General features: G+C 45.2%; 1 protein-coding gene across 1 annotated transcript in view; it reads left to right on the forward strand.

Moving 5' to 3' along the window:
• The window catches only part of PRRC2B (proline rich coiled-coil 2B), a 3,584,159-nt gene that overhangs the window by 2,717,135 nt on the left and 848,170 nt on the right, over positions 1–18,854 (forward strand). Inside the window, exon 26 of the mRNA XM_044058194.1 lies at positions 9,830–9,933. Within this exon, the coding sequence (XP_043914129.1) occupies positions 9,830–9,933 (104 nt within the window). The remainder of the gene's footprint in view (positions 1–9,829; positions 9,934–18,854) is intronic.

An 18,854-nucleotide genomic window follows, 5' to 3' on the forward strand; every position in this document is an offset into this window, starting at 1 on the left:
AAAGACAGACAATACTACAGTCATGTGGTACATAAACAAGCAGGGAGGAACTCATTCTTATCCCCTTTGCAGACTAGCCATGACTTTGTGGGATACAGCATTGACGTGCCAAGTACATCTGCAGGCACAATTCCTGCCAGGAAAGGTAAATGCTGGCAGACGAACTAAGCGGAAACCTCATGGATCCCCACGAGTGGAAATTGGATCCGCAAGTCTTCAGCATGATAACAAGGAAATGGGGATGCCTGGACATAGATCTATTTGCCTCCCCTCACAACTGCAAACTACAGACATTCTGAACAAGGACTTATCACAAGCAAGCATGGAAAGTGGATGCTCTATCTTTCAGCTGGAAAAACTTAACAGTATATGCCTTTCCCCCACTGCCTCTCCTTCCTAAGGTACTCTTAAAGGTCAGACAAGAGAAGCCAAAAATGCTACTGATTGCCCCAGACTGGCCCCGCCAGCACTGGTACCCAATCCTAAGGAACCTGTCTAAATACCTGCCTGGACAGCACCTCAAATTCCCTCACTTACTGTCCCAACAAAACAATCAGATCCTGCACAGCCAACTCGAGACTTTAAATCTGGCAGCATGGCGGATAATGTAGTCATTCGAAACACCCCTCTTTCTAAAGTGGTGATGGATGTTATTTTGGAGGTCAGGAGGCCTAGTACCAGAAAATCTTATGCTGAAAAATGGAAGATATTCTGTGCTTGGAACCAGGCACAAGGAATTGACACGATTGTACTAAATATCCCTCAGATTTTGCAATACTTAACTGAGATGTTGGACAAAGGCCTATCCTTTTTATCTGTTAAGATTCATGCCTCTGCCATTTCAGCTCATTACAATACAGAGCCACCTATTTTTTCTCATCCTTTACTAAGGCAGTACCTCAGAGGAGCCAAAAATTTAAGGCCTCCAAGGAGATCACCAATACCTGCATGGGACCTCAATTATGTCTTGGAAAAACTCACCCTGCCTCCTTTTGAGCCAGCCGCTACAGCTGACATTAAATTTTAATCTTGCACAACAGCTCTGCTCCTAGCAATAACCTCTGCAAGACGAATCTCAGAGCTACAGGCACTCATGGCTGTGGAACCTTTTATCATTTTCCATCCAGATAGGGTTTCTCGGAGGACAAACCCAACATTTATGCCTAAAGTAGTGTCTAGTGTGGCCCTTAACCAAACTATTCACTTGCCTACCTTTTATCCAAACCCACAGAATAAGGGTGAGAGACTTCTGCATTCTTTGGACATACAGAAACAGCTGCGCTTCTACTTGGACAGAACCAAAGCTTTCAGAATGACTGAGCAGTTACTAGTGGCATATGCTGCAGGATCACAAGGAAAGGCTATCTCAAAGCATTCTATTTCAAAGTGGATAGGGCACTGCATTCGTTTCTGTTATTCACAACATGGCAAATCAGTGCTTAAGGGCATTAGGCCACATTCAACCAGAGCAGCAGCCACTTCAGCAGCCTTCCTCAGAGGAGTACCAACCAGAGACATTTTAGAGTTCAGTGCACACTTTTACAAAGCACTATCACTTGCCACTCTACTCTAAATCCAGGGCAGGCTTTGCCACTGCAGTTCTGCAGGGCCTCGTAGCCGCTCCTAATCCTATTTAGCTCCAGCCTCCCAACCTTAGCTTTGGGATTCAACCCAATTGTAATGACTGCAACAGTGAAACACGATGAACATAGTACAGTTGTGTACCTACCATAAATGTAGATGTTCGAGTGTATTCACTGTTGCAGTCCAGGTTACCCACCCAGCACCCCCCTTATCTTTCCTGGAACTTATCTGTACTTCTCTATTCTATACAACCTTGGTGGTGTATTTGCTTGTAGCTGAAGGAATAATTTACGTTGGTGCTTGCATGCTTTCTTGTCATATTTTTAGCCTACCCTTGTGGGGGCACCTGACATATGGGGCAAGAAAAACTGAAGAAAATGGTGTCGGCTGCATCTTTTATACCCCCTGGCACACTAACGTCAGAGAAGAGGTGACTGCAATGGACGCCGGACCTAGACTTTGGAATTCAGGCTGACCGTGGGTAGCTTGCCAGCAGGATAACCCAGTTGTAATGGCTGCAACAGTGAATACACTCGAACATCTACATTTTTGGTAGGTACACAACTGTACTTTTCCCTTACTGTTGGTAATTTTTCCCTTCTACCATCGTATGTAGATGTCCTTCAAGAATGCAACTGCAATCATAACATATGGGTTGTCCTGCCTCAGGCAGCCCTCGGTCGGCCGAATTCCAAAGTCTGGGTCCAGCGTCGGCTGGTGTCGCCTCCTCTCCGACGTCAGAACGGCTGGAGTATAAAGGCATCGGCCGATGCCATCTTCAGTCTTTCTTGCGGCGGTGCCCGAAGCAGAAGCATTTCGCAAGTGCCGGTCGGTCAGCTCCTGTGTTTTCAGTACCGAAGTCATCTAAAAGCTAAGTACCCCGTTGGGGAATATTTTTTCTTGCCTCAGCCGATGTCAGAACAAATTGAGAAAGTTAATAATTGTTTGTCTTGTGGTAAACAAATACCTCATAAGGACTTCCATTCTCTTTGCCTGGGCCCAGACCACGACGTCTCGGCCTGTGCTTGCTTTAATAAGCGCACTCTCAGGCGCCGGGCAGAATTTGCCGAAGACTTTTTCGGTGATTCTTTTGCTTATATCATGCCGTCGGATCAACCGACAACTCAATCTTCCAAAAAAACGTAAGGACCGGGACCGACATCCTCGGCCCGCGTCTTCCACCGATACTCCTCCAAAACCCTCCGCGAGTGCTTCGGCCCCTTCGGAAAGGGTAATCCAACCGCTCCAGGCCGACAACACAGCGATAACTCGTCCTTCGGTCTCAGAGCCCTCTCCGGTGCCGGTTGTTGACTTCCCTCCAGAAGCCGAGGTTCTGGATCTACCCGACACCATTCCTGTGGACAAGGTTACCCCAGCACGTGGGGCAGCTAGGCCTCCTGTATCCATGTCCATCAAGGCCTTTGCACGTGCTAAGGCCACCAGCCAGGCCAAGGCTCATCCTAAGCCTGCTGCTCAGGCCCCTTCTGATAAACAGATAATGTATCTTGCTGCAGATCTAATTTCCCTTATTAGGGGGTCTCGGCCCCATCCAGACAGAGGTTCTCAGCCGCCTGCAGAGAAAAGGCCCAGAACTGAGCAGACTGACAACCTCTCTTCAGATGAGGCCTCTGGGGATTCTGAGCATTCTGATACCCAAGAAGAATCCTTCCAGGCCTATGAGGACTCTGATGCTGAGGAATCAATTCCCTCTGCCTCTCCTCCAGAGGATTTTTCGTTCGGTGAAGTCCTTCACTCCATGAGGGAGCATTTTAAATGGCAGGGCCAGGAATTTTCTGACTCCAGGAAAAGGCTATGTACCTTCCTCAAGCTTCCCCAGCACAGGCCTTTAGCTATCCCTCCAGTTATGGATGTCCTGGATGATGTTTTCTCCGACTCCAGTGCTAACCCTGATTCTCTCCCTCCTGCTCCTGTCAAGCCGGACAGATACTATAGGGTCCCTGACACACACAAACAACTCTTTAAGGCCCATTCTGTGGATCTAGAAACAATTTCACAGGGCCCCAAGGGAGTGGCTACCTCCTCTGCCAAGAATCCACTGCCAGCGGATAAGGAAGCTAGATTCCTGGAGAGATGGGGTAAAAAGGTTTATACCTCCACCACCCTGGCTATGAGGTCACTTAACTGCCTTTTTCATATGTTTCAGTACCAGGATTTTTTACTGGATGACTTACAGAAAAAACTAGCCTCCCCCGAGTCTACTGATTTTAAGGCATTGCAGGATCTAGCACATAACACTCAGCAGGTTAACAATCATTTTCTTCAGTGTGGTTATGATGTATTGGAGGCTTCATGTAGGGCAGCTATGACGGGGGCTGTGGTACGTAGACATGCTTGGTTAAAAGAACAGCCACTGCCAGACCATGTTAAAGTGAAGTTACTTGATGCACCTTTAGAAAAACAGAAGCTTTTTGGTGCTAATGCACAAGATGTGTTGAAGTCCATTGAGGAAAAAGCTAAATCAGTACAGACAGTCAAAGATTTCCTCCAGGTTCAGCAGGAATTGGCCCTCAAAGAATTGGTCCTTTCCAGACACTGACAAGTTTCAAAGGGGAAAAAACAGGCGTGGCCGAGGTAGAGGGCAGTACCGAGGCTCCTACAGGGGCCGCCAGTGGCAACCACCAAATCAAAGAAGTGGCACAGGCAGCCCAGCTGCACCACAAGTACAACCACAATGACTTGACTTTCATACCGCCTACAAAGGCTCAAAGAGAAGCACCCTTGGGCGGAAAATTATCCTTATTCTCAAAAAACTGGAAAATCTTAACCAAGGACAACTGGATTCTGGATTTAATAGACAAAGGTTACAGATTCCACTTCCATACTTTACCAATAAGACAAGGCATGCCAAACCTGCCACATCATCAAAGGGCAGAGGCACTCATTCAAGTTTCAAAGCTGTTAAGCATAAACGCAATAGAAAAGGTTCCTCCACAGGAACAAGGCCAGGGATTTTATTCAAGACTGTTCCTTGTTCCAAGAAAGGAAAACAAATGGAGGCCTATACTGGACTTGTCTACTCTAAATACTTCTCATTGTGCCAAAATTCAAAATGCTGACATTGCAGCATCTCCTTCCCATGCTGGGCAAGGGGTCTTGGCTGGTCACTCTGGACCTCAAGGAGGCATACCTGCATGTCCCAATCAGACAAAGCTGCAGAAGACACCTCAGATTTCTTGCAGGGACAGAGCATTATCAATTCTCAGCATTGCCGTTTGGCTTATCTACTGTGCCCAGAGTGTTCACGAAATGCCTGGCATCAGTAGTGGCACACTGCAGACTCCAGAGGATTCAAATATACCCTTACCTGGACAACTGCCTCATACAAGCAGACAACAAACAAGCCTTGATTGCAAATTTGGACTATGTCATTCAATTACTACAGGCCTTGGTATACACGGTCAACATTCAGAAATCAAGACACCTGCCATCCCAACAAATTATTTTCCTAGGAGCCAAGCTGGACACCAACACACAAATGGCTTATCTCACAGAGGAAAAACAACAGCAGTTACCAGAATACTTCAAAGGCCTAGCAAAGTTCTCCCAGCTGACTGCAAGGAAAATCCTGCAGCCACTGGGGTTCATGGCATCTTGCATTCTACTGATACCCTTGGCAAGACTTCATATGAGAAAGCTGCAGTGGTACTTAAAAAACTTATGGTCCCAACACAGCCAAAGCCTAGAGGACGTTATCCCACTTATTCCATGTCTGCAAAAAGTATTTTTGTGGTGGGCTCAAGCAAGTCAGTTAAACAAAGGCATGTCTTTCAACAAATCTCAAGCAGGTCAAATGATTACAACAGATGCCTCAGACCTTGGATGGGGGGCGCACATGGAAGGCAGATGCTTTCAAGGTCAATGGACACCAAAGGAAAGGCATCTGCACATAAACCAAAAAGAGATATTGGCAGTGATATATGCAATCGAGAATTTCGAAAAATCACCTCAACAAGGGCATTTGTTAATAAGGACAGACAACACCACTGTGATGTGGTATATAAACAAGCAGGGAGGCACTCACTCTTATCCCCTCTGCAGACTAACAATGATTCTCTGGGAAAAATCCCTAAGTCTGAAGATACATTTGCAATCCCAGTTTGTGCCAGGCAAGGACAATGTTCTGGCGGACAAGCTGAGCAGGAATTTCTTGGATCCACACGAATGGATGCTGCATCCTCACATTTTCTCACAAATAACAAGGAATCATCACCTGGAAAAGTTCTGTACGAGGACCCACCATCCTCTAGCCTGAAAAACGGATGCTCTCTCCTTCAGCTGGAATTCCCTAACAATTTATGCATTCCCTCCTCTACCACTGCTGACCAAGGTGATACTGAAGATCAAAGCAGAACAACCAACAGGCATTTTGATAGCTCCAGACTGGCCAAGGCAGCACTGGTACTTATTGCTGTTGAGCATAACTCGGTCCAAGCCGTGGCCTCTGCCCCTGTGGCCTCTGCTTCTAACAGCACAATTACAGGACTGTTCATCAAAACCTGAAAACATTGCATCTGACAGCCTGGAGGTTACCATAACTCCTTCCGATATCTCTCTTTCCAAAAAAGTTCAAGAGATCTTACTGGAAGCACGCAGACCTTCCACCAGAAAAACCTATTCAGCCAAGTGGAAGAGGTTCATCATCTGGAATGCTAACAGGGGTCGGGATACAACAGTCTTGAGTATACCTCAGATACTGGAATACTTGGCAGAAATGTTTCATACTGGTCTGTCATATTCTTCCATAAAGATTCATGCATCAACAATTTCAGCAAAATACAATTGTGATCCACCTGTGTTTTCACATCCTTTGCTAAGACAGTTCCTAAGAGGGATAAAGAATATCAAACCCCCCAGGAAACCGCCAGTACCTGCATGGGACCTCAATTTCGTCTTGGAAAAATTAACTCTTCCTCCCTTTGAACCAGCAGCAACTTCTGAGATGCAATTTCTCTCATGGAAAACGTTTTTTTCTATTGGCTATCACATCAGCAAGAAGAGTCTCGGAGATACAGGCACTCATGGCAGAACCTCCTTTTCTCATTTTTCATCAGGACAGAGTCTCTCTAAGAACCAATCCTTCATTCATGCCAAAAGTAATTTCCAGGGTGTCTCTAAATCAAGCCATTCCCCTGCCTACCTTCTTCCCCAATCCTCAAAACAGGGGGGAAGCACTGCTGCATACTTTGGACATACATAGACAACTACGCTACTACTTGGGCAGAACTAAGGCCACCAGAAAGTCTGACCAACTGTTTGTAGCCTATGCTGCTGGAGTACAAGGAAAAGCAATCTCCAAACAAACAATTTCCAAATGGATTGGACACTGCATCAGATTTTGCTATTCTTTTCATGGAAAAGGTGTGCCAGCCAATATTAGGCCACACTCCACCAGAGCTATAGCCACATCCACAGCTTTCCTAAGAGGAGTGGCTACAAAGGACATTCTAGAGGCTGCTACATGGAGCTCCGTGCATACATTTACCAAGCACTACAACCTGCCTTTATACTCCATATCCCGAGCAGGCTTTGCTTCGGCAGTCCTGCAGGGCATTTTAGCTACACCATCACTTCCTTAGTTCCAACCACCCCCAGTTTGGCTATGGTATTCAACCCATATGTTACGACTGCAGTTGCATTCTTGAAGGACATAGTACTGTTTTGTACCTACCATAAATGTAGATGTCCGATAGATATGCAACTGCAGTCGGATTTTCCCACCCTCCTACCCCTCTACAACCTTCTTTTTGGGTCCACTACCCTTATTCCTATTAGCTGGGGGTACCTCCTATGGTGTATCTGTTTATTACTATTGTGCATGTCTGGAATTGTTTATCCATTCACCAAATTTAGCCTTCCTAGGAGGGCACCTGGCATCTGAGGCAAGAAACACTGAAGAAGATGGCGTCGGCCGATGCCTTTATACTCCAGCCGTTCTGACATCGGAGAGGAGGCGACACCAGCCGACGCCGGACCCAGACTTTGGAATTCGGCCGACCGAGGGCTGCCTGAGGCAGGACAACCCATATGTTATGACTGCAGTTGCATATCTATCGGACATCTACATTTATGGTAGGTACAAAACTGTACTTTTTCTCCCCCCCCAATCTCATTTTCTCTTCTACTGTTGGTAGTCCTTGTCTACCATTGTGGATAGATTTTCTCTTTTAAAGTGTGACTTAGTTTTTCTTTCCTTAATCTTTCCTTTTGCTTCTTCTCTGCCTTTCGGTCCCCTTTTCTAAGGACTGTGGGAGAAAAACCTAAAGCTGCTACTACAGGCTTTAAATGTACAGAATATGGCAGAAAAATGCTGAACTCTGATAATCATGAGAAATATATTTACTGTTTGGATGTGCTCCATTTGAGTGTGGACTGTTCCATCTGTCAGGGTTTCAGTAATAGAACTCTGGCAGAGGAGAAAATAAACTCATTCTCAAAGGGCTCCTTAAAGCCCCATTTGAGGAATCCTAGTCCAAGGCCGACCAGTCTCCAACGACCTCTGGATCAAAATCATCCCATTCGATCCTGACCTCTCCATTGGCACTGATTTTAAGAAACACAAACTTGCCTCTTAAGGCTCGAAACTCAAAGATGTCTTTCTATTCATATGCTGCTGTATTCATAACATCAGGGAATTTGCCTTTGGTGAACTCTCGCACATCTGGGCGTTATACAAAAGTTAAATGCTACCGCTAGGGTGCTCGTGACATCCTGCGCCACTCTCAGATGTCTGTTGTAAATGGAAGTTGGATGTTGGCTGCATCCAGGGTGGTGGCGGTACTACCATGCCAGAAAGAAGGCTGTGTGGAATTAGAGAAAACCCGACAAATTGTTTTGCAAAGCTGTTACTGTGGTTCACAGAGAGAGTATCTTCCAGATTTAAAATTAATGAAGATAAAACAAAGGGTATAATGGACAATGATGTACCCACACATGAATTGGTTCAGCAATACCCATATTTGTGGAGAAATGATAACATGACATATTTAGGTGTATGGGATTAAAAGGGTTGTGGCAGCTATGGTAAGAGACTAAAGTTAATGCAAAAACTTAAAAGCTTGGAAGCTCATGATTATGGATAATACAATAAAAAGTAGTGAAAATGTTTTAGTCCCTTTAGTTTAATACAGGTCAGACATATTTTCATCAACCAGAAGACAAGTTGTGGACGATAGTTGAGCTGAATGAATTTACTTGGGAGGGGAAGAGGACAAGGAAGTTAATCTCCTCCCCCATAGGATAACGTGATTATTACTTCATCTAGTGGATACTTTAAAGCTACGCAGTTGAGGCTTGTCAACACATAGGATAATGTGGTTTAGGATTACTTCATCCAGTGAAACTTTAAAACTACCCAGTTAAGGCTTGTCTACATAACTGAGTCGGATCTTTGGATGTAGATGCTAAGGGAGAATAACCTTGTGTTATATTATACTCATGTAGCGTAACATATTCTATAAACTAAGCCTGCATAAAAATTGAGACAGATTTTGAAAGTAAGTGTATAGAAAACAGGCAAGATGAGGTTAGAAATTATGGGAGAAAATTGACAAAGGAGCCAAGGGTTTAGGAGGAGCAAATGACTAGACATGGAAAAGCTAGAGTAGGTTGAGGCCAAGCACAAGTTTTGGACTGTAATTTAGAGACTGCCTTCCCTACCAGTGATTGATATTAGAGTATAGGCAAAGGGAAGTGGTAAGTGAAAGTCCTGCTCTGGTGTAGAGGTTTTTAGTCATGCCAAGAACAGAAGGCTTCTGCTTAAAAGATAATTAGTGGGAATGTTTTTTTTTTTTTGGGGGGGGGGGGTTCTGTAATGAGTTGGCAGATTTAAAAAATTCTGTACAGAGTACTCTGTCAAATGTTGGAGAAGCAAATGGCTGTAACTAAGCAAATGATTCATTTCAGCTGGGAAATTTGGATCAGACTTGAATAGGCATAGTAAGACCTTACTGAGCAATTAATGTAAGGTTGGAGTGAATTATATGCATTAAAAATATACGTAATGCATAGTTCATAACAATAAAAATTTTAATGTGTTTTTTTCTGTTAACGTATGCGTGTTCAACTTGAATGATTTAATAACGGTGTTGTAATGCGACAAGTTTTAAGGGTGCATTAAAGCTTGAGCTTAATACCACTGGATCACAAAACATATTAGATATAAAAGTATGATCATAATTGACTAATAGGAACTTAGTTATTTAACAAGACATTTTTCTTTTGATAGGTAGCCACATTCCACCTTCACCGGTGTACCTGGATCCTGCTGTGTATCCAAATCCAAATCGTATTGTTACTTCTTCTGTGCCTCAGCAGCAGGGCTACCAGCAGGTAAAGCTTCACTACCTTTGTTACAGACTTAGTAATACTTAGAACAATTGCTTATAATTTGTCCTTATGGGCAGAAAATAGAACAAATATGCATGAGCCTTATTTAAAATGTCTTTTCGTATGCTCTGATACCTCTGGTAAAGAAGTAACCAACAGTGTTGTTCACATTGATCTCTGTTGCAATCATTAAAAGTAGGGATTTTGGCAACTGGCAGTCTGATGTCCAGCCTGACCTGAACACACTACTGTCATGGCAGGCTGATGAGGTCACATTCCGGGGGGGGGGGGGGCTCACATATCTGGTATATATGTAATGCCTATCTGCCTTAACCATTTTTAATTCTTGTAAAGTCTTATATTCACATTGTGAGAGTGCATTGCAGTCTACTGTCCAGCCTGCACTACAGAGCATCACAAAGGTAGGTACTCCAACTTAGCATTTTTTGCTAATTCTAACTTGCTGTTTTGTAGTGTAATTTTGTGAAAATGTAAAAGTGCACATTTGGGCAGTGAATGCCATACATATTGAGGTGTGTGGTGTATGTCCTTCCCATAAAAAGCAGTCAGGTGTGTCTGCAGATGTCCGGTACAACATAGACTTCCACGTTAAGTACGTTTATTGCTTAGGGTCCATGAAAAATGTTGACTGCAGTGTTTGTCAGGTCTTTTGTCCCAAGCCATGGAAGAGAAGACAAGACCAAAAAGAGTCCTCTGACTTCGTTAAACCAGTCTACCATATTTGGAGACATGTCAAAACTACACAGATTTTTGAAAGTCCCTAAATTCAAAACTTGTAACAATAGAAGTGTTCCCTTCCATGTCCAGCCATCAAAGATTTGTCAACATACTGCACCCCAAAGATGCCTGCTTTCATATTTTAATATTCAAAGGAGCTGGGAATGTCTTTGGTTTATGGTAGGGGGGATTGCACTTTGAGAAGCTAGGTGTCTACCAGTTGACTGCGGAATCAAAGGCCTCCATATCTACCCTTGCTTGGATGACTGCCTCAGTCTTTCTCATCATCAACTTCCTTTTTCCCATTTTCTACGTGGTATCAGGGTGACACTTGAACTGCTGCCATTCCTTATCTATTCATTGCCACTCTTCTACTTCCTTTGACAGTCCTATATGACTGTTCCAGGTCTTCCGCACACACTCCATCCTTCTCTTAGATGGATGCCCTCTTTTTCTCTCGTTTTCTTCCTGTTACAGTTCTTCACAAGATTGTCTTTTGCTTTCCTGCAGATATGCCCAAACCACCGTAATCTGTTCTCTGACCTTCTCTGCAATTGGAGCTACTTGGGCTTCTGTCCTGATGTCCTCACTTTTTTCGTTTCTCCAACAATGTACACCCTACCACCCATCTTGGGCACTTCGTGTCTATCACCTCTACCTTTCTCAACTGTCCTGGTTTCTGTACCATACAGTAGTTCTCTGGTCGTACCCTGTTTTATACACCTTACTTGTTGTTCGTGTTTCACTGTTGCAGTCATCACATTTGGGTTATCCCTGCCAGGGTAGCCCTCAGTCAGCCCGAATACCAGAGGCTTAGTATTTCTGCGTCAGTTGCTGTTGCTTCAAGACTGACGTCAGGTCGTCAGTAGTATAAAGTAAGGCAGCAGACGCCATTACATCAATCTTTCTTGCCGAGGAGCCCGAAGCAGAAACAGTTTGCACAAGTGCCGGTCGGCCGCTACCCGAGTCAGTTTTCCAAATTGAAGTTGAAGTCTTCTAAAGCTAAGTATCCCGTTGGGGATCCTTTTTTCTTGCTCTAACCGATGTCAGAAAAAGTTAACATTTGTCTTGCCTGTGGAAAGCAAATACGACACCGAAACTTTCATTCTTACTGCGTCACTTGCTTAGGCCCAGACCACGACGTCCCTCACTGTCGCTTTTGTGCTTTGTTCAACGTCAGAACTATATATCGTCGGGCCCTTATTGTAGCTAGATATTTTCGCTCACAGTCCTCGAATTCTGATATGGCTTCGGTCGTTAGTCCTGAAGCGACAGTAACCATCGCAGAAGTACTAAACCTCTGGTATTCAGACCGACTGAGGGCTACCCTGGCAGGGATTACCCAAATGTGATGACTGCAACAGTGAATGCACTCGAACATCTACATTTATGGTAAGTGTACACAACTGTGCTTTCTTTGCAATTCTTTTATACTCCTGATACTCTGTGCCAGATGGCTGCAGCCCCTCTGATTTTAACTATCACCTCCTCATTCAGACTTCACTTCTCCTCAGACACCTTTCCCAGATGCTTGAAGCTGTTAACGTGTTCCGCTGTTTTCCCACCTATCTCAGTTCTCAGCTTCATCTGATGTTCCCCATTTGCTGCCATTTCAGTTGTATTCTGTTTGCTCAGTCTCCTCTGACCTTGTATGCTGTAGTCCATTAGTATGAACAACAGTGGGCTAATAGCTGAACCCTGATGCATACCCACTCTCAATGGGAACCCCTGTGTGAATCCATACACTGTGCATGTGTTAAGTCCTTGTGCATAGCCTGAACCTACTTATACCCCTGTTTCTGGGATTTTTTACCATTGCATGACTGTCCAAGTCAGCTTTCATGAGAGTCTTGTCATATGCTTAAGCTTTCATTAAGTGTAGGAACGCTCAGTTGCACACTTTCCTCATCTCTAGCATCTTCACAACTGTTTGTCGTACTGTGAACATTGGATCCTTTGTGTGTCATCTTTATCTCAATCTAAACTGCTCATATCCAGTCTTTCTGCTTCTGTGTATTCGTTTACCCATTGTGCTGTCCTGAACTTCCATGCAGTGTGCCTGGAGTTTGATATTTATGTACATTCCACAGTTGTGAATGTCCCCTTTGTCTTCCATGCAATGTGACTGGAGTTTGATATCTCTGTACTGCCCACAGTTGTGAATGTCCCCTTTGGTCCTGTACAGTAGCACTAGTATGCTTATTTCCAGTCCCCTGGGATATGCATTTTTTTCCATACTGCTATGATTACCCTCAGGAAACATTTCTCCTCTAACTCACCTAACATCTCAATCATATCTGCTGTGTCCCGTCTGCTTTCTCAGGCTTCATTTTCTTTAGTGCTGTTCGTAATTTTAGGGTGGGCTCCTCTATCATAGGCTGTGTTTAGGTCAGTACAGCTTCTGTGGGGTTATCTTCATTCACAAGCTGCCGGAAGTACTCCTGTGCACCTGTGTCCTGTGTGGACTGGTAAGCAGGTTGTTCTGGTGAACCTTATTGAGGGGTGTATGACATCTATTTCTTTCTCTTTGACTTTGCTTTGCAACTTGATAGCTTCTTTGTGCTGTCTACAAAGTTACTTTTCAAAAGGTGTTGGAGTGATTCTGATGCATTGTTTGCTACTGCAACTCTCCTTCTGCATCTTTGTTAGCCAGCCAGTATTCCTTCTTGGTCTGGCCTGTATTTTCTCCCACCTTGTCTTGCGCACTCTTCTTTTGATGACTTCTAGAACTTTTGCAGTCCACACCAATCTTTCATTGTGTACCTTATTTCCATACCAGGCTTGGATGCATATCTGTTCTGTAGTCCTCACATATGCTGTTTTGAGGTGCTGCCATTCTTCAGTTACACTCATTTCCTCTTCCTTTTAAGGTGCTGGAGCCCTGTGTATTTTCTTGAACTTTTGTGCTTTCTGTCCAGTCAATTTTCAGGTATTTGGCATAGTCTGTTAACCGTAGAGCCTTCTCTGACTATTGCTTACTGCTGATTGTTGCAGACAGTGGTTTATTCTGTGGGCTGAATGTTTCACTGGGGATGACTTTGCAATCACTGATTCTACCCTAGTGCGTCTTCCCGAGGAAGAAACCTACCCGATTTACATGTTGGCCACTCTTGTATGTGGTCTTGTGACTGTTTCTCTTGCTGAATTGTGTTGGTCAGCATCAAACCATCTGCTAGACGGAGGTCTGGAATGGCCTCTCCTTTAGTCCTGTGGACTCGGGCACTCCTCATATCATGATGATCTTCGTGTTTCACTGTTGCAGTCATCACATTTGGGTTATCCCTGCCAGGGTAGCCCTCAGTCAGCCCGAATACTAGAGGCTTAGTATTTCTGCTTTGGTTGCTGCTTCTTCATGACTGGCGTCAGGTCGTCAGTAGTATGAAGTAAGGCAGCTGATGCCATTGCATCAGGCTTTCTTGTCAAGGAGCCCGAAGCAGAAGCAGTTCGCACGACTGCCGGTCGGCCGCTACCGGAGTTTCATTTTCCAAATTGAAGTTGAAGTCTTCTAAAGACAAGTACCCCATTGGGGATCCTTTTTTCTTGCTCTAACTGATGTCAGAAAAAGGTAACAATTGTCTCTCCTTTCGAAAGCAAATACTACACCAAGACCTTTATTCTTACTGTGTCACTTGCTTAGGCCCAGACCACGACATCCCCCGCTGTCGCTTTTGTGCTTTGTTCAACTCCAAAACTATACATCGTTGGACTCTTAATGTAGCTAGATATTTTCACTCTCAGTCCTCTATTTCCTATATGGCTTCAGTAAGCCATCTGACATCAGATCTTCCAAAAAAACGTAAAGATAGACACAGACCACACAGGTCCAAACCTTCCAACAACACTTCCGTTAAGCTAGTCGTCAGTTCTCCGGTCTTCAGTCTGATGCTTTCGCAGCCCCTGATGCCGTATGTGGATTTGCAGGCTGCTACCGAGACTCTTTCAGAGTCCGGTATGCCGCAGAACTCTTCATCGACTAAGGATCTTGCGGTTGTCTCTTCCCTGGATGGGTCTGGAGTCGCTGAACAGGCACCGGCTTCTGAGGAAGTACTTCGCACTACCAATTCTCAACTCAAACCAACGACTTCTTTCACGTCTTCAAGGCTCGGGGGTACGAACCACACCCAAGAAACAGATGACCCCATCTCGGGTACCTGCTTCCTTGCCTCAGTCTCAAATGCTTAAAATGGCGGAAGACCGTATAATGTTGATCAGGGGAAGCCAAGCTGCCCTTTCCAAATGAGAAATTTGTCCACAGTAGTCTTTCCTGAACAGGAGTCCGATGACTCCAATGCCTCTGAATATGAAGACATGCAACCCCTCTTCTCTTATGAGGATTCTGATGCAGAGGAATCCATTCCTACAGCCTCTCCCCCCAAAGATTTTTCCTTTGGGGAAATCCTTCATACTTTAAGGGAGCATTTCCAATAAGAATGTCAGGACTACCCTCAGTCGAAAAAGAGACTTTGGGAATTTTTAGATCTACCACAGCACAGATGCCTGGCCATTTCTCCTGTCCCGATGTTGCGGATGATGATTTCATGAAATCTGATTTGCCTCCTGACACCCTTGTTCCCTCTCCCGGGACACCTGATAGGTATTACAGAGTCACTGACTCTCACAAATTTCTTTTCAAAAATCCTACTACTGACCCTGAGGTTATCTCCCAAGGGCCTAAAGGAATTAAAGCAACTTCTGCTAAGAATCCCACCCCCTCAGGTAGGGATTCCCAAGCATTAGACAGATGGGGTAAAAAAGTAGACACCTCTGTTACTCTTGCTATTAAAGCACTAAATTGTCAGCTCCCTATAATAAAATTCCAGCAGCATACCATGGAACTCCTCAAACAAAAAAATATCAACTTTTCCTGCGTGTGCAGAAAATAGAGTTGCAAGACTTAATGCATTCTGTAAGTCAAGTAACTTAAGCACATCTTACACTGGTTTTGATGCCCTAGAAGCATCTTGCAGGGCAGCAGTCACTGGTTCTGTCCTTAGAAGGCATGCTTGGCTTAAGGAACAGCCCTTGCCAGACCATGTCAAATCTAAACTATTGGATGCACCCTTGCACAAAGACAACTTATTTGGCACCAAGGCAGAGGAGGTCTTAAAAAAGATGGAAGAAGAAGCTAAATCTATGCAGACAGTTAAGGATTTCCTGCAGGTCCAGTCACCCAGGTTCAGTAGGCATTGCCCCTCCAAACACTGGTCCTTTCCTGCCCCCTCCAGGTCATTTCAGCCGAGACCCCCGGGGAGGCAGACCCTCTTGACAACAGCCACAGGCAATGCAGAGATCAGATCAATGGAGTACCTCCTCTTCTAAATCAGCGAGTGCAAAGCCACCTCCTTATAGTAAGAAGTCACAATTGCGCTCCACTTCCACCCCCTCCCTTTGTCCACCTGCACTTGCCCCTGAGAGGAAAGCTCTCTTTCCACGCAAGCACCTGGGCCACCATTACCAACGACCGCTGAGTCCTCAACATTGTGTTCCAGGGATACACATTTTCTTTACACACTCTACCAACCCCAAAAGGTTTCCCAGATCTACCTTCAAACCAGTGGGCAGAGGCCAAAAAGCAAGTCCTTTCCCTGCTCTCCATGAGGACAGTAGAGCACGTTCCTGCAGAACAGATAGGCCAAGGTTTCTACTTCAGGCTCTTCTTGGTACCCAGAAAAGAGGGCACCTGGCACCCCATCCTCGATTTATCCATTTTAAACGCCTTCCTGGTGATACCAAAATTCAAAATACTCACCCTTCAGCAACTACTACCTCTGCTGTCAAAGGATGCCTGGCTAGCCACCCTAGACCTAAAAGAGGCCTACCTACACATCCCAGGCAGGGAATCATGCAGGAAATGTCTACATTTGAGGGCAGGATCTCTGCACTTTCAGTTCACTCCGCTTCCTTTTTGCTTATCTGCTGCTCCCAGAGTTTTCACAAAATGCCTGGCTCCCGCAATTGCTTTTTGCAGGTAAAGAAATAATCAGATTTACCCATACTTAGATGAAAGCCTAATTCAGGCAGACTGTCAGGAAAAGCTTCTCAAGCACCTGGCCTTTGTAAAGGACCTACTGACCTCCCTAGGATACACTTTCAGTGAAAAGAAATCCAAGCTAGTACCCACCCAAAAAATTATATTCCTGGGAGCAAGCCTGGACACAGCATCCCAGATGGCGTTCCTTACACAAGAAAAACAAACTTAACTGACAGCCTGTTTCTCTCAACTAGCCACCAGACCCCAGTTATCTGCAAGGAAAATCCTGCAAGCTCTGGGTTCGTGGCATCTTGCATTCTACTTATTCCATATGCCAGACTGCATATGAGGAAACTTCAGTGGTACCTAAAAAGCCTTTGGTGTCAGCACTCTAAAGACCTGGAAACTCTTATACCAATGATACCTTGCGTAAGGAAAGATTTTCTGTGGTGGGCAGCAGCATGCTACCACAACAAGGGACCGCCCTTCTCACCACCCCACACCTCCCATATCCTCACCACAGACTCATTGGACTATGCCTGGGGTGCACACCTGAACAACAGGTGCTTACAGGGGCAGTGGAGCCCACATCAAATACATCTGCACATCAGCCAAAAAGATACGTTCGCTGTCCAGCACACATTGACAGGTTTCAGACCCCTTCCCTCCCCAGGGGCTCTACTGATCAATACAGGCAAGACCACAGTGATGTGGTATATCAACAACCAGGGAGGGACTCACTCCTACCCTGTATGCAGGCTCGCCATGACCATTTGGCATAGCTTCAGCCATGCAACTACACCTGTTAGCACAGTTCTTGCCAGGCTCTCTAAACTCTCTGGCAGACCGCTTAAGCAGAAATCTTCTGGACCCACACGAATGGCAGCTAAACCAAAGAATTTTCACCCTTATAAGTCAGAAATGGGGCACCACAAAGGTGTAGACCTCTTTGCTTACCACTGCAACCATCAGCTCAGCAAGTTCTGCACCAGGGAGCCTCACTGCAGGGCCTGCTCAAAATAAGAGGAAAAACCAAGGGCAATCCTGATTGCCCCAGACTGGCCACTCCAGCACTGGTACCCCCTGCTGTGCAGCCTGTCCCCTCTACCACCATGGCATCTCCCTCAGATTCCCAACACTCCTGACCCAGAGGGAAGGAGAATTCATGCATCCCCAATTGCATACCCTCAATTTGGCAGCCTGGCTTATTCCATGACCACTGTACAAGCTGCCAATCTCCGTAGACCAGTTCTAGATGTTATACGTAAGGCCAGATGCCCTAGCACTAGAAAGTCTTATGCTGACAAATGGAAAAGATTCTGCACCTGGATCTAGGCTAAGGGAGCCGATACGACACAGCCCTCCCTACTTCTCATCCTGGAATTACCTAGCTGACCTACTACACAGTGGTCTATCCTTTTCCTCCATTAAAATTTATGCCGCTGTTGTCTCTTGTTTCAGCACTGAGCAACCTCTTTTCTCACACCCTCTCATCAAACAGTTCCTCAGAGGGGCTAGCAACTTAAGGCCACCCAGAAGAGCACCTACCCCAGCAGCTTGGAACCTAATCTTTGTTTTAGAAGAGCTCATCCTGCCCCCCTTTGAACCAGCAGCTTTAGCAGAGTTATTTTCTCTCATGGAAGACAGCCTTGCTTCTGGCCATCACTTCAGCAAGAAGAGTATCAGAGCTACAAGTACTAATGGCTGTAGAGCCCTTCATCATTTTCCATGTTGACAGGGTCTCCCTCAGGACTTAACCCATCCTTCGTGCCAAAAGTGGTGTCCAGTGTGGCTCTCAACCAATCCATTCATTTGCCCACCTTTTTCCCTGACCCACAAAACATAATGGGGAATAATACTGCACTCTCTAGATGTGCACAGACGGCTCAGATTCTGTCTAGACAGGACTAAATCATTCAGAAAGACTGATCAGTCGTTAGTCAGCTTTGCTGCAGGAGCAAAGGGCAAAGCCATATCCAAACAAACCATTTCCAAATGGATAGCACACTGCATCCATTTCTGCTACAAGCAACATGGGAAACCTCCCCCTAAGGAGGTCTGAACCCACTCTACCAGAGCAACCTCCACCTCTACAGCTTTCCTGAGAGGAGTCCCCACCAGGGACATCCTGGAGGCTGCAACATGGACATCTGTTCATACCTTCACCAATCCTTACCAGCTGCCTTTCTTCTCCAAATCCAGGGTAGGCTTTGCC

This window comes from Protopterus annectens, chromosome 16.part0, assembly GCF_019279795.1.
Source record: "Protopterus annectens isolate FY-2018-M chromosome 16.part0, PAN1.0, whole genome shotgun sequence".
NCBI lineage: Eukaryota > Metazoa > Chordata > Ceratodontiformes > Protopteridae > Protopterus > Protopterus annectens.